The 21,479-nt window shown below is 37.1% G+C and overlaps 4 protein-coding genes across 4 annotated transcripts in view; 2 read left to right on the forward strand and 2 right to left on the reverse strand.

The window, feature by feature from the left end:
* LOC9307368 overlaps window positions 1–2,923 on the reverse strand; it is a 4,855-nt gene extending 1,932 nt beyond the window's left edge. Inside the window, 4 exon segments of the mRNA XM_021021361.1 lie at window positions 1–1,681; window positions 1,822–2,045; window positions 2,135–2,204; window positions 2,744–2,923. The exon segment at window positions 1–1,681 is cut by the window's left edge and continues 123 nt beyond it. Coding sequence (XP_020877020.1) covers window positions 1–1,681; window positions 1,822–2,014 — 1,874 coding nt within the window. The 5' untranslated portion in view covers window positions 2,015–2,045; window positions 2,135–2,204; window positions 2,744–2,923.
* A 278-nt stretch (window positions 2,924–3,201) lies between these two features.
* On the reverse strand, window positions 3,202–9,697 carry LOC9309403. Its single transcript, XM_021021360.1, has 9 exons — window positions 9,534–9,697; window positions 8,590–8,881; window positions 6,457–8,450; window positions 6,300–6,376; window positions 4,518–6,095; window positions 4,390–4,438; window positions 4,066–4,307; window positions 3,869–3,973; window positions 3,202–3,768 (listed from the first exon to the last, which is right to left on the reverse strand). The coding sequence occupies exons 2-9, from the start codon at window positions 8,777–8,779 to the stop codon at window positions 3,558–3,560; spliced, it is 4,446 nt and encodes a 1,481-aa protein (XP_020877019.1). The 5' UTR covers window positions 8,780–8,881; window positions 9,534–9,697; the 3' UTR covers window positions 3,202–3,557.
* A 5,048-nt stretch (window positions 9,698–14,745) lies between these two features.
* On the forward strand, window positions 14,746–17,995 carry LOC9309404 (flavonoid 3'-monooxygenase). Its single transcript, XM_021022577.1, has 4 exons — window positions 14,746–15,297; window positions 16,537–16,977; window positions 17,051–17,221; window positions 17,300–17,995. The coding sequence occupies exons 1-4, from the start codon at window positions 14,752–14,754 to the stop codon at window positions 17,777–17,779; spliced, it is 1,638 nt and encodes a 545-aa protein (XP_020878236.1). The 5' UTR covers window positions 14,746–14,751; the 3' UTR covers window positions 17,780–17,995.
* Window positions 17,996–18,342: 347 nt separating this feature from the next.
* On the forward strand, window positions 18,343–21,126 carry LOC9307369 (PLASMODESMATA CALLOSE-BINDING PROTEIN 2). The gene is made up of 4 exons (XM_002871253.2): window positions 18,343–18,731; window positions 19,101–19,340; window positions 19,522–19,555; window positions 20,684–21,126. The coding sequence occupies exons 1-4, from the start codon at window positions 18,680–18,682 to the stop codon at window positions 20,940–20,942; spliced, it is 585 nt and encodes a 194-aa protein (XP_002871299.1). The 5' UTR covers window positions 18,343–18,679; the 3' UTR covers window positions 20,943–21,126.
* Window positions 21,127–21,479: the final 353 nt, after the last annotated feature.

The following is a 21,479-nucleotide window of genomic DNA, read 5'->3' on the forward strand; positions in this document are numbered from 1 at the left end:
ACAGAGTTATTATCCAAATGCTGTTGGATATTTTTCTGGATATCCCTCGAAGCGCTAGAATCATTTCCTGTACCATAGATTTCCCTTTGCCATTGTAGATTTTGTGTTAAATGATTCTTCTGTTCCATCAGAGCAGCTGAGTTTGGATTGGAAGCAGCCTTCCAGTCACCAAGTCTATCATCAATGTCCTCATTCTTTCCAATAGAACACGAATTATTCTGATCAATACCAGAACTTAAAGAATGAAACATATTTCCAGCCATTTGACTCTGTTGAGTCATTGTCTTCTCCAACAGGCCATGATCTGAAACCATATTTCCTTTGTCTTGCAAATGTTGAACAGTTGATCGAGTTGAATCACTATTGAGACCAGACTCCTGGGCCCTATTACCAATACGAGAATCTGCATGTGGGGCAGTAATGTTGTTAGCCCATACAGATTGCTGTTTACTACCCCATTCATGTACGCCTGCGTCATCACTGGATGTTTCTGCTACAGCAGATTGCATAAGAGCACTCCAACTCCCACTTTGCAAAGAGGGGCAAGCATCAAAAAGGTCAGAACTACTAGACATAAGATTTCCTGTCAAGCTCATATCAGTGCTGTTTCCAAATGCCTCCCACAAATTGTCATCCGAACCAAACAAAATCTTTTCCTCTGTTGGATCTAATGTTGTCGACTTCTGCAATGTATTTATATTTTCAGGCACTTTCATAAATGATTTTTCTGATAGACCAGAACCCTCCATTTGACCAAATTCCTCTTGCCCTGAAATGTTCTGCTGACCGGAATTATCTTGCTGAAAACTTCCAACATTATTTGAACCTGGAACTGATGATAAATGGGAGAACAGATTCTCCTGGTATGTGGATCTAGGGAGCATATGACTGTCCTGTACGTCATCTTGATTCAGAAATGACGCTGGCTGATTAGTGAGAGAGGAACTCATGTTTGCAGAACCATGCTGTGCAGCTAACATGTTCATCTGAACAGAAGAAAAGGCATTTTGAGGTGCATCTGTCCCACCAACTGGCATACCGTACAAGGAAGTTTCAAATTGTTGTGCCATTAAGTTTGCATGTCCATGCTCAGGGGTAATCACGAGCCCACTGGATGAACTTTGAACAATTGGGGAGATGCCGCGATGCATCCAGTTTGTATTTCCTGTCATAAGATCTGGCTGCAACCAATTATTAGACGCATCCTGTAGAGGGACACCACTAATCGAAGGATGTGATTGGCTATCACTTGAGCGACTTCCATTGACTGCGTTTGAATTAAAAGAATTGAGATGCCTGGCCTCTAGCTGTTGCTTTTGAAGTTGTTGTTGCATTTGATATTCATGCATTTGCTTAACCATAGCGTGTTGCTTTAGTAGTTGCATATCATTGAATGTCATCTGCTGCCTTGGAAAAGGTTGGAGCATGCCAGGGAGCTGATTGTTTAATTGTTGTTGACCACCAAAGAAATCATAGTTAACCGGAGATTCTCCCATATCAAATCTCATAGGAGTTTTATGACGGTCTGGAGATGCCTGCAACATAAGGTTTCCATGCATATAACCATTTATGGATTGCTGGTGTTCTCGCAATACACTTCTGGAATAATCAGACCTCATAGGCTGCTGAGTAAAATTCAAACCATGCTGTGAATTTGAAGATTGTCCTCTCTCAGGATCAACTGGAATAAGCAAAAAGGCTATGTTTAAACTCTTGACAACCAAAGCATCATCCAGCATACTAAGCTCTAAGCTATGAATGGAACATATATGTAGAGCATAAGTTGGGGAAGCTCCAATCATAAGGAGACAAAATCCATACCAGATTGTTGTGTACTATAAGTCTTCAGATTGGCATTAAGTGATGGGTCAATCAGCCTCTGGTTGCTGACTAGACCATTACTAAAACCGGACCAGCTTCCATCTCCAGCCTGAGGCTGATGCTGGTTGTCTTGGGATAGGCCCTCCTGTCCAAAGAAATTGTGGATCCTCTCTCCAAATTCGTTTCCAGGCATAGATTCAGCTCCGATAAATTCTTATAAATATCTGGACCTCGAAAAGAAACAGAAAAGAGTTAAAGATTGACTCTCCTAATCTTATATTCAAATGTAAAAAAATAGGAACATTTTAAACACCTTTTCCCCCCGAGAATTCATGAGGTACTTGCAACTAAGATGCTCCGAAATCCGAATTCTCAAGATTTTCCTGTTAAACAAACAAAACAGATACTGCACATTTAAAGTTGAACACACAAAGTGAAACAAAACCAGTAGATACAATTGGTTCAAAAGAAAGCTACAGCAAATGGGCAAGATCCTCGATAGAAACCCCTATCCCGACGTCTAAGAACCACTAAGCCAAAGCCTAAGCTCCACTCAGCTTCTGAAACTATAAGAAACTCAAGATCCACCTATTCCAGTAAACTCAAGAGCTCATTTGCAGTAAATGTAATCAAGTTCCTTAAACAATAAACCAGCTAAATTCCCATTTCACCGCTATAAACCAGCTGAAAATTAAGCTCATATAGAAAATTTAGAGAATTTATTGGAAATCTCGCGAACCCACTTGAGACCAAAATTGCTGCAACACAATTTCACCTGAAATCGAAGCTCTAGTTGACATGAACATTACCATAACGAGAACCTTCCAGACTTTAATCCTACCGACACACTCCACCAATTGGGAATTTAAACGAAAAAAAAAAGATAGGGTTTCAGCAATGGGAAAGAGAGATGTGAACTTACACTTGTATGACGTTTAGCCGTAAAACAACTGGAAATTGGCTTCTCCGACCTCAATTTCTAAGAATAAAGTTAGGGTTTTTTCTGAATCCAAGAATTAACGAAATCAGGGGGAGAGAGAGAGAGAGAGAGAGAGAGATAAAGTGATCGAGTGAGCAAACTCGAGGTTCAGGTTCGGGTCCAAAGCAGATGACTCGAAGATCGAAACTCTCTACCAGAGACGGAGGATTTAGACGAGAGTTGTTGTACTGTGGGCCAGTGATGATAAGCCCATTATAGAGCCGAACCCACCTAAACGTATTCGTGCGTTTCAACGTCATTAAATTGCAATGAGATAGCCAGATTTTATCTTCGTTAAGATATGGTGGTTTCACATTTTTTTTTAATTTTTTCCAATAGCATGCACTACGTGGTTTAGAATTCAGTAGTAACGAATACTATCTTCTTTAGATAGCTAGGGATTATTCATAAAAATGCATTACAAAATTCAGATATCCTTTGTTTACCAGAAAGTCGAAACAAGAGGTGATGTGATACTATACTTGCTGGGGTTTTTGTACTAAGACACTTATCTTTACTAAAGTATACACATGGATTTAACTTACAACGTTATGGTGATGCATACAGTAATGCTACATATTTAGAAGAAAATCTCCGGCTTTTCGACAAATGGAGGCCTTCACTGATCTCAGGGTTCCGACCAACTAACTCGTGCCCACCCAAAAAAAATTGAAACATTTGGGGCAAAAGATATATATGAAAGCAATGAATGGGGAAGATTGGCCAAAAAGTGGAAAATTTATGGATTCATCATTGGTTAGAGCGAGAGACATTGTACCCTGTCTGGAATATTCTGAGGCATTGGAGCTATCGTAACATATCTTTGTGGGTTTAACCTAAGTGAATTCACCGTCCGGTCCATAGATGAGGATGGTGGGTGGAACTTTGCAAAACGATTGATCACTGCAAACTTCTCTAGATCCTGGACTTCAACTCTCAAGTCTGGAATTGTAGTTCCATTTTCTAACCTGCAAGAAGAACCAGATGTTCATGAATGAGATCAAACCAGCCCAGATGAATAGCCATTTCAAACTGGAATCAATTACAAGAGAGAGCTACGGTTTATACCTGGCAAAGTCAGTCTCTAGTTTCCGTGTTCTACTAATGAAATCTTCAGCTGCTTTGGAGATGTACTGGTCACTGATTTTCTCAGTTTTCGTTCTCTCAGACAACCTACACAAGAGTGGGTCGCTTCGTGTCAATATAAAACCACAAACTCTACAAAAATCTCCAGCATTTAACGGACAAACAGAAAATATCCTTACGGGTTTGAATTGTTCGGGGGCGAATAGCCCTCACTCCTGTCGGTACAACTGGAGCTACATGCATCTCCTAGTGCACCTCTTGCAGTAGTATATGCAACAAACTCATAATTTGAGCTGGCAACCAAAGATATCACCCTAGCCGGAGGCGGATTAAATAGTTGTTGCATGAGATGTGTTGTATATATAAGCCTTCTCTTTGATTTGATTGGTGGGCCATCCTCAAGTAAAGTCTCAAATTCCACCTGTGATATAACAAAAGCCATCAACGTATTAACAAGATTGTACAAAGAGACTAGTGAGAAAACATGTAATGAGGAAACTCACTTTTTCAGCAAATCGATTGGTTGCTCTGGCCCAATCAACTTCAGCCTCACTGTAAAGAATATAGCAAGTTAGATACGGTAAAGGATATGGAAAAAGAAGGAATATTAGTGCTTATAAGCCACACATACCCGAGAGTCTTAAGCCTCTGGTGACCCTGCATGAATTCTTTATTCCAAGGTAGAAGTTCTGATGTGGCGGTTTTGCGCTTCTTTGGTTTATTAACCTTCAGAAGTTGTTCAGTAGCACCATGAGGCAATGACTCAGATGAGGGAATATCTGCTCCTAGTGTGGAGCCTGATATTTGCTGCATATTAAAGTGCTGTGGCGATTGAACAGAGTATGTGCCATCAACTGAACTCCCAACATTAGACGATTGTTCTCCTATCTTTAAGGGGGTGAATCTCCCTGTATCATTCACAGGTTGCACCAGTCCATTCTTGAAAGTCCCATATTGACTATACCAGGATGGAGCCATCTGAGGACTGATTTGTTGATGATCTGCTCCAGCTGAGGCTGAATGATTCTTAGTGGAGAAACTCTGAGAAACATTTTGGCCAAAATACGGTATTTGGTTCGCTGATTCCCTGTGATTCAATCCATCTCTAACTAAACCATCAGATCTTGAAGGTGATTGTTGCTCCCCTTTGGGAGCTACCTTTTGAGGATCAATAGCACTATTCTCAACTCTCTTCACAGTCATCTTGGGTGCATCGCCCTCCCCACTTCCAGCCATTTGTTCATCGTGATGTAAGCTATCCTTTGGAAGGTTGTTTGAAGGAAGAGAGCGATCAAAGGATTGATGATTGCTCTGCACCATTTTGGAGAACATTGAAGCAACATTAGATGTCTGTTTTACAACCATATCTTTACTCTGTAACCCATGCATATTCACCATGTCCCTCCCACTTAATGACACGTCTCCATTTTGGGAGGATAATTGATTTGTCTTCTCCTGCCTTGAGAAGCTACCTGCCATGTTGTTGCTGGGCAATGGATGCGGCCGTAAAAGATCTGGCTGAGGCTTAAATGGCTGGTTCCAAAACCGATGTTGCGGTGCTGAAATATCGGCTGGTGAGTCAGACATCATACCAGAAGAGGAACTTTGCTGAGGCGAGCTGGATGCAACCAGAGGCTGAGAAGCAGACAGCATACGAAATCCTTCAGCTGAATCTCCTTTTTTGTTGTGTGCTGAATGTCCACGTTGATCAAAGTCACTACGTTCATCTCTTTCTTTCACTTGAGGGGTAGACAACTCAGAAGATGAATTGCCTGAATTATTAGCAGCTGATTGTCGGGTAGCAACAGGCATCTGTTGATTTTGGTGATACCCTCTGGAATAAGGGAAACCAGAGGTCATGCTGGATCCTCCTAGGATTCCAGGAAATGGTCCTTGATGAGTGGATTGCTGAAAAGATTGATTAGATGCCCACGGAGCAAACCTGGACTGACTTGTTCCTCCTTTTTCAGGGCCAGTATGAAATGAATTTAATGGCTGCAAAGAATTCTGAGAAAATTGCACGTTATCAGGTGAGGGAGCTAGTTGAGATGGAGGTGCCAACTGTAAATTAAACCCCTGAGAAGCATATGACTGATTATGCCGAAATTGACCACCATAGTCTGCAGAGGTATTTGCTTCAGGAATCCCAGAAACATTTGTTTCCGGGGAATTCTCCGGCGACTGGTCCACCTTGTGAAGAAGCTCAAGCCTGCACAGAAAATTTCTTTCAGAAAGACAATTGCAAAGCATAAATTACAAATATTCCAAGCAATTGGGGTTAAAAACGAGTTGATGACCACAGTAAGAAATTACATCTCAATGAAATTTAATGAGTTTTAGGTGACACAAAGTTGCCTGACAAGATATCTATAAAAAGGTCACACTAAATAAATAAATTCACAATGACCAGTACCTTGACGAAGCACTATTCACTTGATTACACCTGTCGGCTGACGCAGAAGTACTAGGTGAATTTTCTGAACCATGTCCCTACCAAAATGAAAGCCAAAAGAATGTTCAGACGGATTCAAATTTCTAAACCATAATAAAAACCAAAGGATATAATTTACCTTGTCAATCAGAATGTTCATAGCAGGCTGACCTAGAGAGTTTGACTGCCCAAAATGAGAAAATTTTCCTCGACAAGGCTCATCAGTGACATCAATATTACCCATGGGATGATACTGAAATTTGCGAGGTATCGACGGCCTACTACCGACAAGACCAGATTGTGTGTCTTTTCCGCCAGGCAACATAGAAAAATCACGGGCATTTACCATTTCATTTGATCGTGCATTATTACTCGAATATGACTCGAGAATCTGACTGCCGTCTCTAGAATTCAGATGAGGGATAGCCTTCTCCACAGAGTTATTATCCAAATGTTGTTGGATATTTCCCTGGACATGCCTAGAATCGTTTCCTGCACCAGCACTGCCAAATCCATAGCTTATCCTTTGCATTTTAGGAGTTTGTTCCTTCAGAGCAACTAAATTTGGATTAGACGCAGCCTTCCAGATACCAAGTCTATCCTCAACGCCCTCATTCTTTCTAATAGAACACGAATTATTCTGCCCATCGATTCGTTGAGCCATTGAATTTTCCAACAGGCCATTATCTGAAACTCTATTTCCTCTGTTTTGCAAATGTTGAACAGCTGTCTGAGTGGAATCACTGTGGACTCTCCCGCTTAGTGTATTTGAAGTCTTTTCACCCAAATCCTGGCCCCTATTACCAAGATGAGAATTTGCATGTGGGCCAGTACTTTTGTTAGCCCATTCATGTACGCCTGCGTCATCACTGGATGTTTCTGCTACAGCAGATTGCATAAGAGCACTCCAACTCCCACTTTGCAAAGAGGGGCATGCATCAAAAAGGTCAGAACTACTGGACATAAGATTTCCTGTCAAGCTCATATCAGTGCTGTTTCCAAATGCCTCCCACAAATTGTCATCCGAACCAAACAAAATCTTTTCCTCTGTTGGATCTAATGTTGTCGATTTCTGCACTGCATTTATATTTTCAGGCACTTTCATAAATGATTTTTCTGATGGACCAGAACCCTCCATCTGACCAAATTTCGCCTGGACTGAAATGTTCCTTTCACGGGAATTATCTTGCTGTAAACTATCAAAGTTGGGCATACTATTTGAACTTGGACCTGATGTCTGGGAGAACAATAATTTCTCCTGGTATGTGGATCTAGGGAGCATATGACTATCCTGTACATCACCTTGATTCAGATATGAAGTAGGTTGATTAGTGACAGAGGAAATCCTGTTTGCAGAACCATGCTGCGCAGCTAACCTGTTCATCTGGCTGGAAGAAAAGGCATTGTGAGGTGCATTAGTCCCACTAACAGGCATACCGTACAAGGAAGGTTCAAATTGTTGAGCCATTAAGTTCGCCTGCCCATGCTCAGAGGTAATCATGAGCCCAGTGGATGAACCTTGAACAACTGGAGATATGCCGCGATGCATCCAGTTTGTATTTCCTGTCATGAGATCTGGCTGCAACCAGTTACTAGACGCATCCTGAAGAGGGATGCCATTAATCATATGTGATTGGTTATCACTTGAGCGACTTCCATTGACTGCATTTGAATTCAAAGAATTGAGCTGCCTGGCTTCTAGCTGTTGCTTTTGAAGTTGTTGTTGCATTTGATATTCATGTATTTGCTTAACCATAACTTGCTGCTTCATTAGTTGCATGTCATTGAAGGTCATCTGCTGCCTTGGCAAAGGGAGCTGTGTATTTGATTGTTGTTGACCACCAAAGAAATCATAATTAACCGGAGATTCTCCCATCTCAAACCTCGTAGGAAATTCATGAAGGTCTGGAGTGAATCCTCTCGCTGACAACCTATCCCTACTCGATTCTACATCCATTCCCAAAAAATTTGCCTCATTCGGCATCGTCTGCAACCCAATGTTGCCACGCATGTAACCATTTGTGGGTTGCTGGGGTTCTTGTAATACAGTTCTGGAGTACTCAGGCCTCATAGGCTGCTGAGTAAAATTTAAACCATGCTGTGAAGTTGAAGATTGCCCTCTCTCAGGATCAACTGGAATAAGCAAAAAAGGCTATGTTTAAAAGCTACCAACCAGAGCATCATCCAGCATACTAAGCTCTAAGCCATGAATGAAACATATATGTAGAGCATAAGTTGGGAATTCCCCGTCATAAGGAGACAAAATCCATACCAGATTGTTGTGTGCTATAACTCTTCAGATTGGCAATAAGGGATGGGTCTATCTGCCTCTGGTTGCCAACTAGACCATCACTAAAACTGGACCAACTTCCATCAACAACCTGAGACTGATGCTGGTCTTGGGATAGGCCCTCCAGTCCAAAGAAATTGTGGATCCTCTCTCCAAATTCGTTTCCAGGCATAGAATCAGCTTCTAGAAATTAATTTTAAATATCTGGACTTCGAAAAGAAACGGAAAAGAGTTCAAGCTTGTGTCTCCTTTATTCTAAAAACAACCGTTGTTTCTGCAAAATAGGAAACAAAAGTGCGTCAAATGAAAATCATCGGGCAAGATCCTCAACCCTAATTCAATTTAAGACAATACATTTATTAAGACAGGAAAGTTCAAATCTTCACGCAGGAAAATCCTCAGACCAACGAAGCGAGACTTAAAAAAAACTCGAGAATCGATACAACGCCAACCAGGTTATAAGGAAACCTAATCAGCATTGTTTCCTTAAATGAAAACCGTACATTGACATCCAAGGTCCACTAAGCCAAAGCCTAAGCTCCAATCAACTTATGAAACTATAACACACTCCTAATCCAGTAAACTCGAGAACTCATTTGCAGTAAATGTCATCAAGATCCTTGTTCAAAAACCAGCTGAATTCGCATCTCACCTCTATGAACACTCTATGGCAGCTGCAATTAAGCTAATTTAGAAAAATTTACAAAATTTCTCGGAAATCTCGTGAACGCACTCTGAGATCAAATTGCACCCAAAATCGAAGCTCTGGTTAACATGAACATTACAATAACCTCAAACGAGAGCCTCCCTGACTTCAATTTTACCGACACGCTCCAAGAATTGGGTATATAACATCATTCTCCTTTTAGGACATTAAACAAAACTAGGGTTTCCACTAAGAGAAAGAGAGATGTATGTATACTTACACTTGTTCTGTCGCGTCGACAACAATTGGAAAGCCTGAAAGCTTTCTTCTCCGACCGCAATTTCTAAGAATAAGTTAGGGTTTTCGAATCCGAGAATTAACGAAACCACCAGAAGAGAGAGAGAGAGAGAGAGAGAGAGAGAGATAAGTGATCGAATGGAGTACGAAAATTTTCAACGGCGGGCGGACGCAGGAGCAAATCCGAGGCTTGGGTTCGGGAGAAAAATCCCAGCGTCGGATCCGAAGCAGATGCGTCGTAGATCAGAACTCTCTTTCAAAGACAGAAGGTTAGACTAGTAGTTGTTGGGGGGGGCCAGTGACGGACCATTATTAAATAGGGACCCACCTAAGACGTTTAAACGGCACCGTGTTAATCGCAATCTTTCATTAGAGACTAGAGTCTAGATATTTATTAATTTGTTCTATAGGTAGCTCCGATTTTTATTATCTTTTCATAAGACTTTCCAAGTCAAATTATAGATAATGTACTCTTTGACTATCTTTAAGTAAGATTATGGCATCTTTTATAACTTACTTATTGCCATATTATCACACACTTTTGAATAGTTTAATGGAAATTTGTCTTTCTTGGAAACTAATAAACCAAATATTGTGGCTGATCAACTGTAAATTTCAGGTCAACACTCTTATCACAGTATAACATAACAACAACTTTTTTTTTAATAGAGTAGAATATAACTACGTTCATCCGAACAAAGCTGAAAAGAAAATTACTTTCATCCAAATTTTTTTGCTTTATACTCCTAATCGCAACAGCTTCTCCTTCTAGGATTTTATAACTTTCCTGCTCCTTCATCTTCCACCATTTGAAGTATCAAGTATGGATTGGATGTGTTTCCCTTAAACTTTGTAATCTTTTGGTGGTTTATGCATATAGTACTATTTTCTCTCATTGTTTTCAAATATATCTCTTTTGTTCATGATATTTACAACACTTTTTGATGAACGTTTTCTATGTTTTCTATGAGAAGGTGAATTTATTTACATGCAAAAGTATATTTATTCCACAGTCACATTTTGATTTGTTTTGTAGTGATTTCTTAGCCCTATTTTTATTTATTTTGAGCGAAATGTATTTTTACAATATTGCTTCGTTCGACTTCCATGATATAGATTTGGATTTTAACTGAAAATTGTTTGTTGATAATGGTGCTTAGTTTATTCTTCTGCATTCATCCATGTTCGAGGTCTACAAAAGCAATGACAAACAACAATTTCCAGTTGTTAAATGAGAAATAAAGTTCACCTCATTTGTGCTTATGTGGTAAAACTTAAAGCATACCTAAGCTTTATTAAAAATTTGTCTCAATACAATATATTGTTGACAAGCTACCATTTATATATATATATATATTGGTGGTTTTCCGGTTATTACATACTCCCTCCGTTTCGTTTTAGTTGTCGTTTAAAATTTTATCGCACAAATTAAAAAAAGCATTAAATTTTCTGTTTTACCCTTTATTAATATATCCTATAAATTTTTTCATTGGCCAAAACATTAAAACAATAAGGATAATACTGGAATTTTTACCAAACATTTGCATTGAAAACCTAAAACGACAACTATTACGAAACAAAATTTAAGTCCTAATACGACAACTAAAACGAAACGGAGGGAGTAGGATTTATATGATAGCTTAGACGTTTCGAAGAGGATGAAGACCAAGCTTCGTATATGAGTCTCCATGATATGACAAAGAACTCGTCTGATATTATTAAAATCTTCGTAAAGATTTGATTATGCTAAAATATGTTTCATATAAACCAATTGTCGGTCCTAAAAATAGGCTATCTCGACTACATTTTTTGGCTCCTTGGTAGGTAGTTTTGCTCAAACAATGGACATCTTGTGGAAAATCTTGAGCCACATAAGTAACTCATTAGCTTGTGTTTTGACTTTTGTGGTAGCTTTCTTAACCTGATATTTTGTCTTTGTACGTAATCAAGTTAAATTAAATGAAATGAGTTGCAGAGTTTTGAGTATTACGAATTCTTTTAATGGTCTTTGTTTATAGCTGTAAATCTAGAGGTTTGAGTTTCTATAAATTCAAATTTGTGTGCTTTGCCTAAAACTAGAAACCTGAGGAATAGAAACGGAACCGAAAAAGAAAACCAAACTTTACCTTCTCGTTCTGGTTTCCCTAGGGTAGCTCGACAAATATGGCATATCATCACTCTTCTTGTTTCCTCTGTCGTATTAGTTTGATTCCACATCTCCCCACATGCAAATTATTTTAATTTTAGAGATACTTTTAATTTGTAATAGAAATAGTATATTGACAAATGACAATATTTGACATCATGTGATGACATGTCACATGTAGATAGTAAAGTGGCCATTTATTCGTCTATGAAGATATTTCCATCTCCTAGTACCGTCATCATTGGTTATCCTTACGACCTTACCTAACCAAGTAACCATCCTATTATTACTCCACTTTCAAACTCATGTGCGAGTCTCCTGCTTACACGAAGTTATTAATTCTTACTATTTTTTGATATTTTCTTGAACAATTTAATTACATTAAAAATATTTTATTGTTTTTGTCGGCTCGTGAAGTACCTTTTGTGGGTCCTCTTTTCGTTTAGACAAAAACCAAAAAAAAAAAGTTGTTTGTGAAATCAAATGCGGTGTATAATCCACTAACGTGGCTTACTTACCCAAATGGCCAAATCCCATCCGTCTCCATCTCTTGCTTTTCAAATATGCGGTTAAAAAGGTTTGATACTCTTATACATGTATCGCTGAAATTTGATGTTTATATATATATACTTATATGCTAGGTTGATCAATTGCCAGTTGGCAGTTGCCACTTTATGTATGTTTATGCATATAATTAAGATATATATATGATGCAGTTAATAATTCTCGTCAAAACCTCGATCCCGCTTCGAGAAAAAAATTAATTGTGCGTAATTAAAGGACAAAAGTAATAAAGAACATATATACTATAATAGGTAGAATTCTGGAACAAGTATAAATAAACTTACCAAAATTGTATTCTACGTACCATAACATGTCATCCAACATTATCAACCACATATCTTACCTACCCTTCTCGAGTTCACTAGCTACCGCGATTAACGAAATTATATGGTCCAGATTTTCCCAATGATCAGCTAGTAGTCTAGTGCTATTCAAGTATAACTGAGTTTCTAAGTAGTGATTTGCATTATAAAGGATTACTAGATAACAATCCGCACGATGTGCGGGATGAAGTGATTCAAGTAAAATTATTATGATTAAAATTATTATCCGGGATCCAAGATCTGTTTGTGTAAAACGAAACATGTTACAAATTTTTTTTGTTTTATTCAAATTTGGGACTATTTCATATAAGAATATGTTTTATCCGTGAAATATTTGAACCTTGAATAAAGCTTCAACGTGATAAAAAAGTATTGACGAAATGTTACCATTTATGGCAATATGTCTTTCCGTATGTTTTAAAGATTTCGAGATTTTGTAGTATAGAAAGATTTTTTTTTTAATAAGTATAAGAAATCCAAAATTTAGCAAAGATGAGATTTGATAGTTTCCAAACTAAGATTTTGTAGTGTTCCAAATCTAAGATTCTTAGATTATGAATGGATTATTTACGAAATGATTATAATGTGGCCAGATTTTGATTTATATATAAGTGTGGTTATAATGTTTTTCTTTGAAAAGTTAGAACTCCTCCAAAAAAAATAGGATTTTAAGTATTCGTAACATATATAGAAAGAATATTCCAACTTTTTCTACGTATATAAATGAAATGATAAATTTAAGCACATTATTCGTATATATGTTTGAAACGTGGTAGTATCCACAATTTAATTATCGACTTAAAATAGAAAAGAAACGTACATTATATTATAATGTCTCTTTATATTTATTCTCTTACGAAACTAGAGTGTATAACAATCTCGGTATATGCTACTCGATTGTAAACGTAACTCTCAAGTTGCAAGCAACGTAAATAAATTATAATCATTTTCACACACAATAACGTCGCACTTGTATACTTCAAAACAAACGTTTGGTCGCTATATTGAAGTGGCGAGAATGCGTTTCTCCTCAGCTGTCTCTTTTTTAGTTTTTATCAAATCTTTTTTTTTTAATATTTTTTTTTATCAAATCTTGATTCTTTTAGAATTATGAGTGTGATGTGTTACTATACTTACTAACGAACTTATCTAAAGACCATTTAAACTGTTCATCGATGACATTTAGGTCCAATATTTTTATAGTTCAGATTATCAATTATTTTTTATGAATATCATAAAATATATAAAAGATAAAGCGATTATTTCTTCAGTGTTTTGAAATATTTTTTTAAAAAAAACACCTCATTGAGAGGTTTTCATGTGAATATATATCTCAAAAATTTGAGAAACATCCACCAAAAGTTTATTTGAAATATTGTCTGGTTTCTCTCAACTTTCTAAGGTACTTACCTATATATACCAAATGATGAGACTCTTTTCCAATGAAGATGCTCCAACGATGTCTGAGTAATGAAATTATTCTACCCAAGAGTTATAAAGTGAAAAACATATATGGCAGTAAATATTCCCGATTTGTTTTGCAGCGCACTAATCTAAACATAAATAAAAGTCACGAGGACAAACGTTAGAAGGAGACACTGTTATTTAAAGTTTAGAAAGCAAAGGATGTATATCCAAAAGCCAAGGTACCCAATCTAATGAACTGCGTAAGAAAAAAAAAAAAAAAAAAAAAACTTCGAATGCTTGATTTGTGGGGAAATACATGGGACACGCCAGAAAGAAGACTTCCTTTTTTTTCTTGATTAACCTTCTTCTTTTGATAAAACAAAACCCTGAACAAATCAATAAAATACAGATGTGCCACGTCACGTGTACACAAATACATGAATATATTTGAGTAATATATTAACGTGTTAGATTTAACGAATCCCCATCTAATGAAAACAGTAGAAAACCAAGATTTTTTTTTTTTTTTTTTTTTGTGTACCAAAAGGATCCAAGATAAACCGATTGTTTTTTTTTTTTTCTAAAATAAATCGAAACTTAAATATACTCTATGTTGCACAAAATATTTTATTTTATTCTATAATATAGTCAGCGTTGATTAAAAAAGGTGGAAAAAACCAACTTCAAACCAAAACAGTACTTCCATAATTCCTTTTTTTTTTATAATAGAAAAATAATAATAAAAGGTTCCTAGCCAAGACATGTATAGATTTTTTTTCTTTCAAAACTCCTCTATTTATAGCTTATGTTTTGTATTCTCATTTATCACTTACCATTCAAACCTACCCAACACTATGACAACTCTCTTTCTCACAATCCTTCTAGCCACTGTCATCTTCCTCTTCCTCCTCCGTGTATTCTCTCTCCGGCGCAACCGCAGCCACAACATCCGTCTTCCACCGGGCCCAAACCCATGGCCCATCATCGGAAACCTCCCTCACATGGGCCCTAAGCCTCATCGAACCCTTGCCGCCATGGTATCTACTTACGGCCCTATCCTCCACCTCCGATTAGGTTTCGTCGACGTCGTGGTCGCTGCCTCTAAATCTGTGGCCGAGCAGTTCCTGAAAATCCACGACGCCAATTTCGCTAGCCGACCACCAAACTCAGGAGCCAAACACATGGCATATAACTATCAAGATCTTGTCTTTGCACCTTACGGACAACGATGGAGACTGTTGAGGAAGATTAGTTCTGTTCATCTATTTTCAGCTAAAGCTCTAGAAGATTTCAAACATGTTCGACAGGTATAACAATTATAAACGTTATTCTCATTTTCTAACGCTATAGCTCACCTGTAGTGATATTAAATCATGTCAGTTCAATGTTTTGACTCTTTTTTTTTTTTATATAGTTAAAATTTATAAATAATAAACTAGGCACTAACTAGTATTATTATAAAGAAGAAATTTAGAGAAGAATTGATAGTTATTCTTCTTGCATGAACAGAAAAATATAGTCATCGTTTTTTTTTTATTGTAAAAAATATAGTGTTTTAAAAAGATATTAAATATTTAGCATTGAAAGCTCATAGGTTGGTGCCTGTGTTTTCAAACCCTATCTCTCACTTTTGTAATGGAACTTTTGTAATAACAATTAGTATTTATTTGCATATAAATGTTAACAATTAGTATTTATTTGCATATAAATCTTATATTAAATTTGGGTTTTCTTCAAATGAATTATATATAAAAATATATAAATAATTGGGTTGTACTCGAATGAATTTACACAAGTGCAACCATGCAATACTGTCATTGTCGTGGATGTATATTATACTATCTAACTTTGATGATGCCATGGAAATTGGAAAGTTTAGATACCAGAGGAAATATATTGCTTGAACAATATTATGTATGGTCGTATGGACCACATTGTTTCCTTAAATGGAAGGTGTCACGAGTTTCTCAATAGTATATTTCAGAGTTCAGACTACTGATAATATGTGCTTTAATAGATTTTGTTTTCTGATCATTTAATACTTAATATTAAAATTATATTATCAGGATACTTTTATAGAAAATAATAATAAATTATTTTTGATCAGGCGAATTAAACAAGATGAATCTGACACTTTATTTATTAGATAGACGAGATTATTTTCATATAAATTTTAAATTAGAGTAAATCTTTTAAGAGAAGGAGATGGTTTTTTTTACAGTTTAGACTGTGTTTTAAAATATGGATTGATCTGGCCAATTGGACCGGTTTAATTCCTGACTACAGAAGTAATTTGGTCTGGCTTTAACTCTAAACCGGGATTTGTTTGATTCACTTAAACCCAAAAAAAAGGCAACGACCGGACCGATTTATATATACTAATTATCTAACTTTGGTAGAATTTTTAGCATCGATTCATAATTAATCTTATTAATTAAGATTTTTTTTTTGGTAATGAGTAGTATTAATTATGATTCTGTTGGAAGAAAATATAATGAAGGATTAAAGAAACTTTTTTCTAAAAACATAATAAATGAATTTTACAGGAAGAGGTTGGAACGCTCACGCGGGAACTAGCGCGTGTAGGCACGAAACCAGTGAATTTAGGTCAGTTGGTTAACATGTGTGTAGTCAACGCGCTAGGACGAGAGATGATCGGCCGGCGACTGTTCGGCGCCGACGCCGATCATAAAGCTGACGAGTTTCGATCGATGGTGACGGAAATGATGGCTCTCGCCGGAGTATTTAACATCGGAGATTTCGTGCCGTCACTGGATTGGTTAGATTTACAAGGTGTCGCTGGTAAAATGAAACGGCTTCACAAAAGATTCGACGCTTTTCTATCGTCGATTTTGGAAGAGCACGAAATGAACGGTCAAGATCAAAAGCATACAGATATGCTTAGCACTTTAATCTCGCTTAAAGGAACTGATCTTGACGGTGACGGAGGAAGTTTAACGGATACTGAGATTAAAGCCTTGTTATTGGTTAGTTTTTTACTAATTACTTTCCTTAAATCCTATATAAGAAAATTATTGATTATCTTTTTGTAAAATACAGAACATGTTCACAGCTGGAACTGACACGTCAGCAAGTACGGTGGACTGGGCTATAGCTGAGCTAATCCGTCACCCGGATATAATGAATAAAGCCCGAGAAGAACTTGATTCTGTTGTGGGCCGTGACAGGCCTGTTAACGAATCAGACATCTCTCAGCTTCCTTACCTTCAGGTACCGTTCATCCAAACCGGGAATTTGGAATTGTTTTGGTTAACGAGCTATTGTTGATCCGATTTTGGTTTAAAACAGGCGGTTATCAAAGAGAATTTCAGGCTTCATCCACCAACACCACTCTCGTTACCACACATCGCATCAGAGAGCTGTGAGATCAACGGCTACCATATCCCTAAAGGATCGACGCTATTGACGAACATATGGGCCATAGCCCGTGACCCGGATCAATGGTCGGACCCGTTAACGTTCAAACCCGATAGATTTTTACCCGGTGGTGAAAAATCCGGCGTTGATGTGAAAGGAAGCGATTTCGAGCTTATACCGTTCGGAGCTGGGAGGAGAATCTGTGCTGGTTTAAGTTTAGGGTTACGTACGATTCAGTTTCTGACGGCGACGTTGGTTCAAGGATTTGATTGGGAATTAGCCGGAGGTATTACGCCGGAGAAGCTGAATATGGAGGAGAGTTATGGGCTTACTTTGCAAAGAGCGGTTCCTTTGATGGTGCATCCTAAGCCAAGGTTGGCTCCGAATGTTTATGGAATCGGGTCGGGTTAAAATCTAATGTTGCTTCTAGGCCAAGGCATAGGGCTTGCACGAAAGTAAAACAGCGTAATTTGATCCGGAATTAGCTTAATGTAAGAACGTGTAGTAACGCCAAATCAAGTAATTATTAAATATTGTTGTGAGTTGTTTGTAACCTATAATGTTTGTCTCTTGGAAGTAATTATTTATCTTGAAGAGGAAGATTTCAGAAATCTTGAATATGTTTTATCCCTGGTTTTTAGGATAAAACTTTTTTTTTTTTTTTTTACAGTACCGCAAGTTGAATTAAAACCTTTTCCTTACAGTACCAAATGCATTTAAAAATCTAGATCTTTTTTAGGCAACACAATCAGATTTTGCAATATTTCATATATACTAGAGGTGGAACACCACCACCTGCAACTCTGCAACACATGTTACAATTACACATTCACTTTTGGCGGTTTTCAATAAGTTATAAATAGCAATTGTTTGTAGACAGTAGAAAATTAGTAATAGTGAATTTTATTTCTCTTTTTTAAAAATTATATTGTGATAAGTCTCCGAATACATCGGACCAAACTAGCCGACATCCTAACTTGTTTACAGCTTTCCCTTTTACTTATTTTGTAAATTTTTATTTTCTTGAAGAATCACAATATTTGTAATAATTTTTGAAATTTAAAAAAGGTGTACTTACAAGTTCGGGTGTTCACACGGAGAGCTACAATAATGAAAAAGCTGACTCAAGAAGGGCTATAGAAGAAACAAGAGTCACGGAACAAGTTGTCACTCTCAATCTCCAGTACACACTAGCTTGCATCACTCTCTCTCTTTCTCTTATTCTTCTTCTCTAAAATTATCACAAGTGAAATCTCTCTATCTTTCTCTCAACAAGTCTAACAGTGACATTTGTATCTCTGAACTCCAACCATGGCTGCTCTGATTCTCTACCTTCTCAGTCTCCTCATGGCTGGCCATTCCAGTAAGAACTCTCACTCTTCTTCACATTTCTTATCTCTTCTTTTTCAATGTGTCTATTGATGGGAATACAATTTCAATCAAATCCTTTAAGTTCTTGACTTACCTCTGTCCTCTTTGTTGATGGATTTGGTCTCTCCGTTTCACTCTCTCTTACTTTTCACTTTCTTCTCTGGCTCTCTGGTTTAAGAAACCCCTACTCTCCTTATCAGATCTACTATAGAAACCTTGCTTCCATTCCCTGACAAAGAAACTATACCTTATGCAACTCTTGTTGATGATTTGCAAAATCTTGTTAACCTTTCAAAACAAGATTTATCCAAATCTTCTTGGCTTCACTTACAATTTGGTCCGTTTTTTCTTTGCTTTGTAGGTGCCTCATGGTGTGTGTGCAAAACAGGGCTGAGTGACTCAGTGCTACAAAAGACATTAGACTATGCTTGTGGAAATGGAGCTGACTGTAACCCAACTCACCCAAAAGGCTCTTGCTTTAACCCTGACAATGTTAGGGCTCACTGCAACTATGCAGTCAATAGCTTCTTCCAAAAGAAAGGTCAAGCTGCTGAGTCTTGTAACTTCACTGGTTCTGCAACTCTTACCACCACTGATCCCAGTAAGTTTCTCAGAAATCTGATACTCTTGTGATTCTTTAGAACCCTACAAGTTTTTGAGTCTCAGAAAGTTCAAGTTCAGGGTCTTTTGGTTACTCTTTACTATGAACTGGTATTAAAGACTAGACTAGAGATATTTTTGACATTTTTTCTCCTATGTGTGATTTTTTTTTTTTGTCACAGGCTATACAGGATGTGCATTCCCTTCTAGTGCTAGGTACGGCTCTTTGCTTCTACACATTTCTTTTCTTAATGGTTTTATCCCGTGTTCAAAAAATCGCTAGGCGCTAGTCGGGCGGTGAGGGTGCGCCTAGCGCCTAGCAAGAAAATCGGGGATTACACGGGGATTAATCGGGGATTAGTTTTAGGGCTATTTAATATTTTAAAAACATATTAATCCATTATAATTAAGAAATTTATATAATATTGTTTTTAAAATTGTATTAAACACATGAAAACAAGATTTTAATTTCAAATTTATGATTTTTATACAAATTACGAACATAAGTAGGACATTTTGAATTTTAGATGAAAAAAAAAAAAAAAAAAAAAAAAAAAAATTGGGCTAGGCGCCGTCTAGGCGGGCTAGGCGGCCGCCTAGGCGGTCTAGGCGGACAAAAAATCGGATCTCCGATTTTTCTCACCGATTTGGACAAAATCGCCGCGGTGCTCCTCCGATCAGCGCCTAGGCGGCCGCCTAGGCGGCTAGGCGGCCGATTTTTAGAACAGGGGTTTTATCTAGAAATGAAAGGATAGCCATTTAATACTACTCTTTAATTAACTTACTTTTATAATCCCTATTTTGTGGGAAAGAGAAAAAGTGGACAAAAAGCTTGATTTGGGTCAAAAAGTGCACTATTGTTTAATCTTTTACTAAAATTTAGATAACATCTACAACAATTCAATTGCCTTTTTGGGGGATTGTATAAAGTTTGAACATGTGGTTAGTGTATTGACTTGCTTCTCTTTGCAAGAGTTTTATTATGTTGCTATAATCTGTTCTTTGAAAACGCATTAATGCTAAATAAATTGAAAAGGTATACAGGTGCCAATTGTTTCAAAAGCTAATCTTTCTATTTACATGAAAAAAAAATATTTCAAAGAAGATTTTTAAACAATACAACTTTTTTTTTTCTATCCTAAAATTTATAAACTCAAAGGACATGTGTTTGCATTTACAATTAACAAATAAATTTCGTTGAAAATAATTACAACTGTAAGTTCATTTGAAAAAAAAAAGTGCAAGCTAAAGATAAACGCAAACAATACAATCAGGCCTAATTAAGATTACAGATTTTTGGATTAGCTTGATTATGACTTTATGAGTATTGTTGTTTGTTTACAGTGGTTGTAGTGGAAGCAGTAGCTCCACCGTGACGCCTGGCAAAAACAGTCCAAAAGGAAGCAACAGCATCACCACATTTCCCGGCGGAAACAGTCCATACACTGGCACACCATCTACCGGATTATTAGGAGGCAATGTCACTGATGCTACTGGAACTGGGTTTAACCCTGATTACTCAACCGAAAGCAGTGGATTCGCTCTCCATTACTCCAACAACCTTATGTTTACCGGCTTTTGTTCTCTCTTGATGATGCTTTGAAGAAGAGTCTAAAATATGTTATTTATGTTCTTGTTGTTTTAGAGATAATATAATCTGGATTTCGGTTCTTTTATCACTTTCCGGTTTTAAGAAAACAGTTATCAATGTAAAACCAATTCTATTATATATCGGTTTGGTACGAATTCATTATATTATATCTATGAAACAAATGTTAAAGTTTGCATTTTTGTTTGGTTTCGGATTGGGTCTAAGAATTTTATAACTAACTCAACCAGAATAAGATTTACTGGTCTGGAAATTTCCATTTTCGTGAACCGGATTGAATAATGAATAAAGCATCTCGGTTTGATTCGGTTTAGTTTGGTTGTGCTTTTCTTGGGAAACACACTGGATGAATTAGAGTGTCCCCTCGGTAGAAAATATAATGATAAATTAATGATTTCCTATACAATCTCTTCTTTCGGTTTCAGTATATAAATTTCTGACAAATCTATCGACTTCATTTGAGGATCTTCAAGAAAACAAGAAAAGATGGAGACTCCAACAGTAAGATTATTATTTCATTCGTTTAAATAA

The sequence above is a fragment of the Arabidopsis lyrata genome, assembly GCF_000004255.2.
Source record: "Arabidopsis lyrata subsp. lyrata unplaced genomic scaffold ARALYscaffold_6, whole genome shotgun sequence".
In the NCBI taxonomy this organism is placed as follows: Eukaryota; Viridiplantae; Streptophyta; class Magnoliopsida; order Brassicales; family Brassicaceae; genus Arabidopsis; species Arabidopsis lyrata.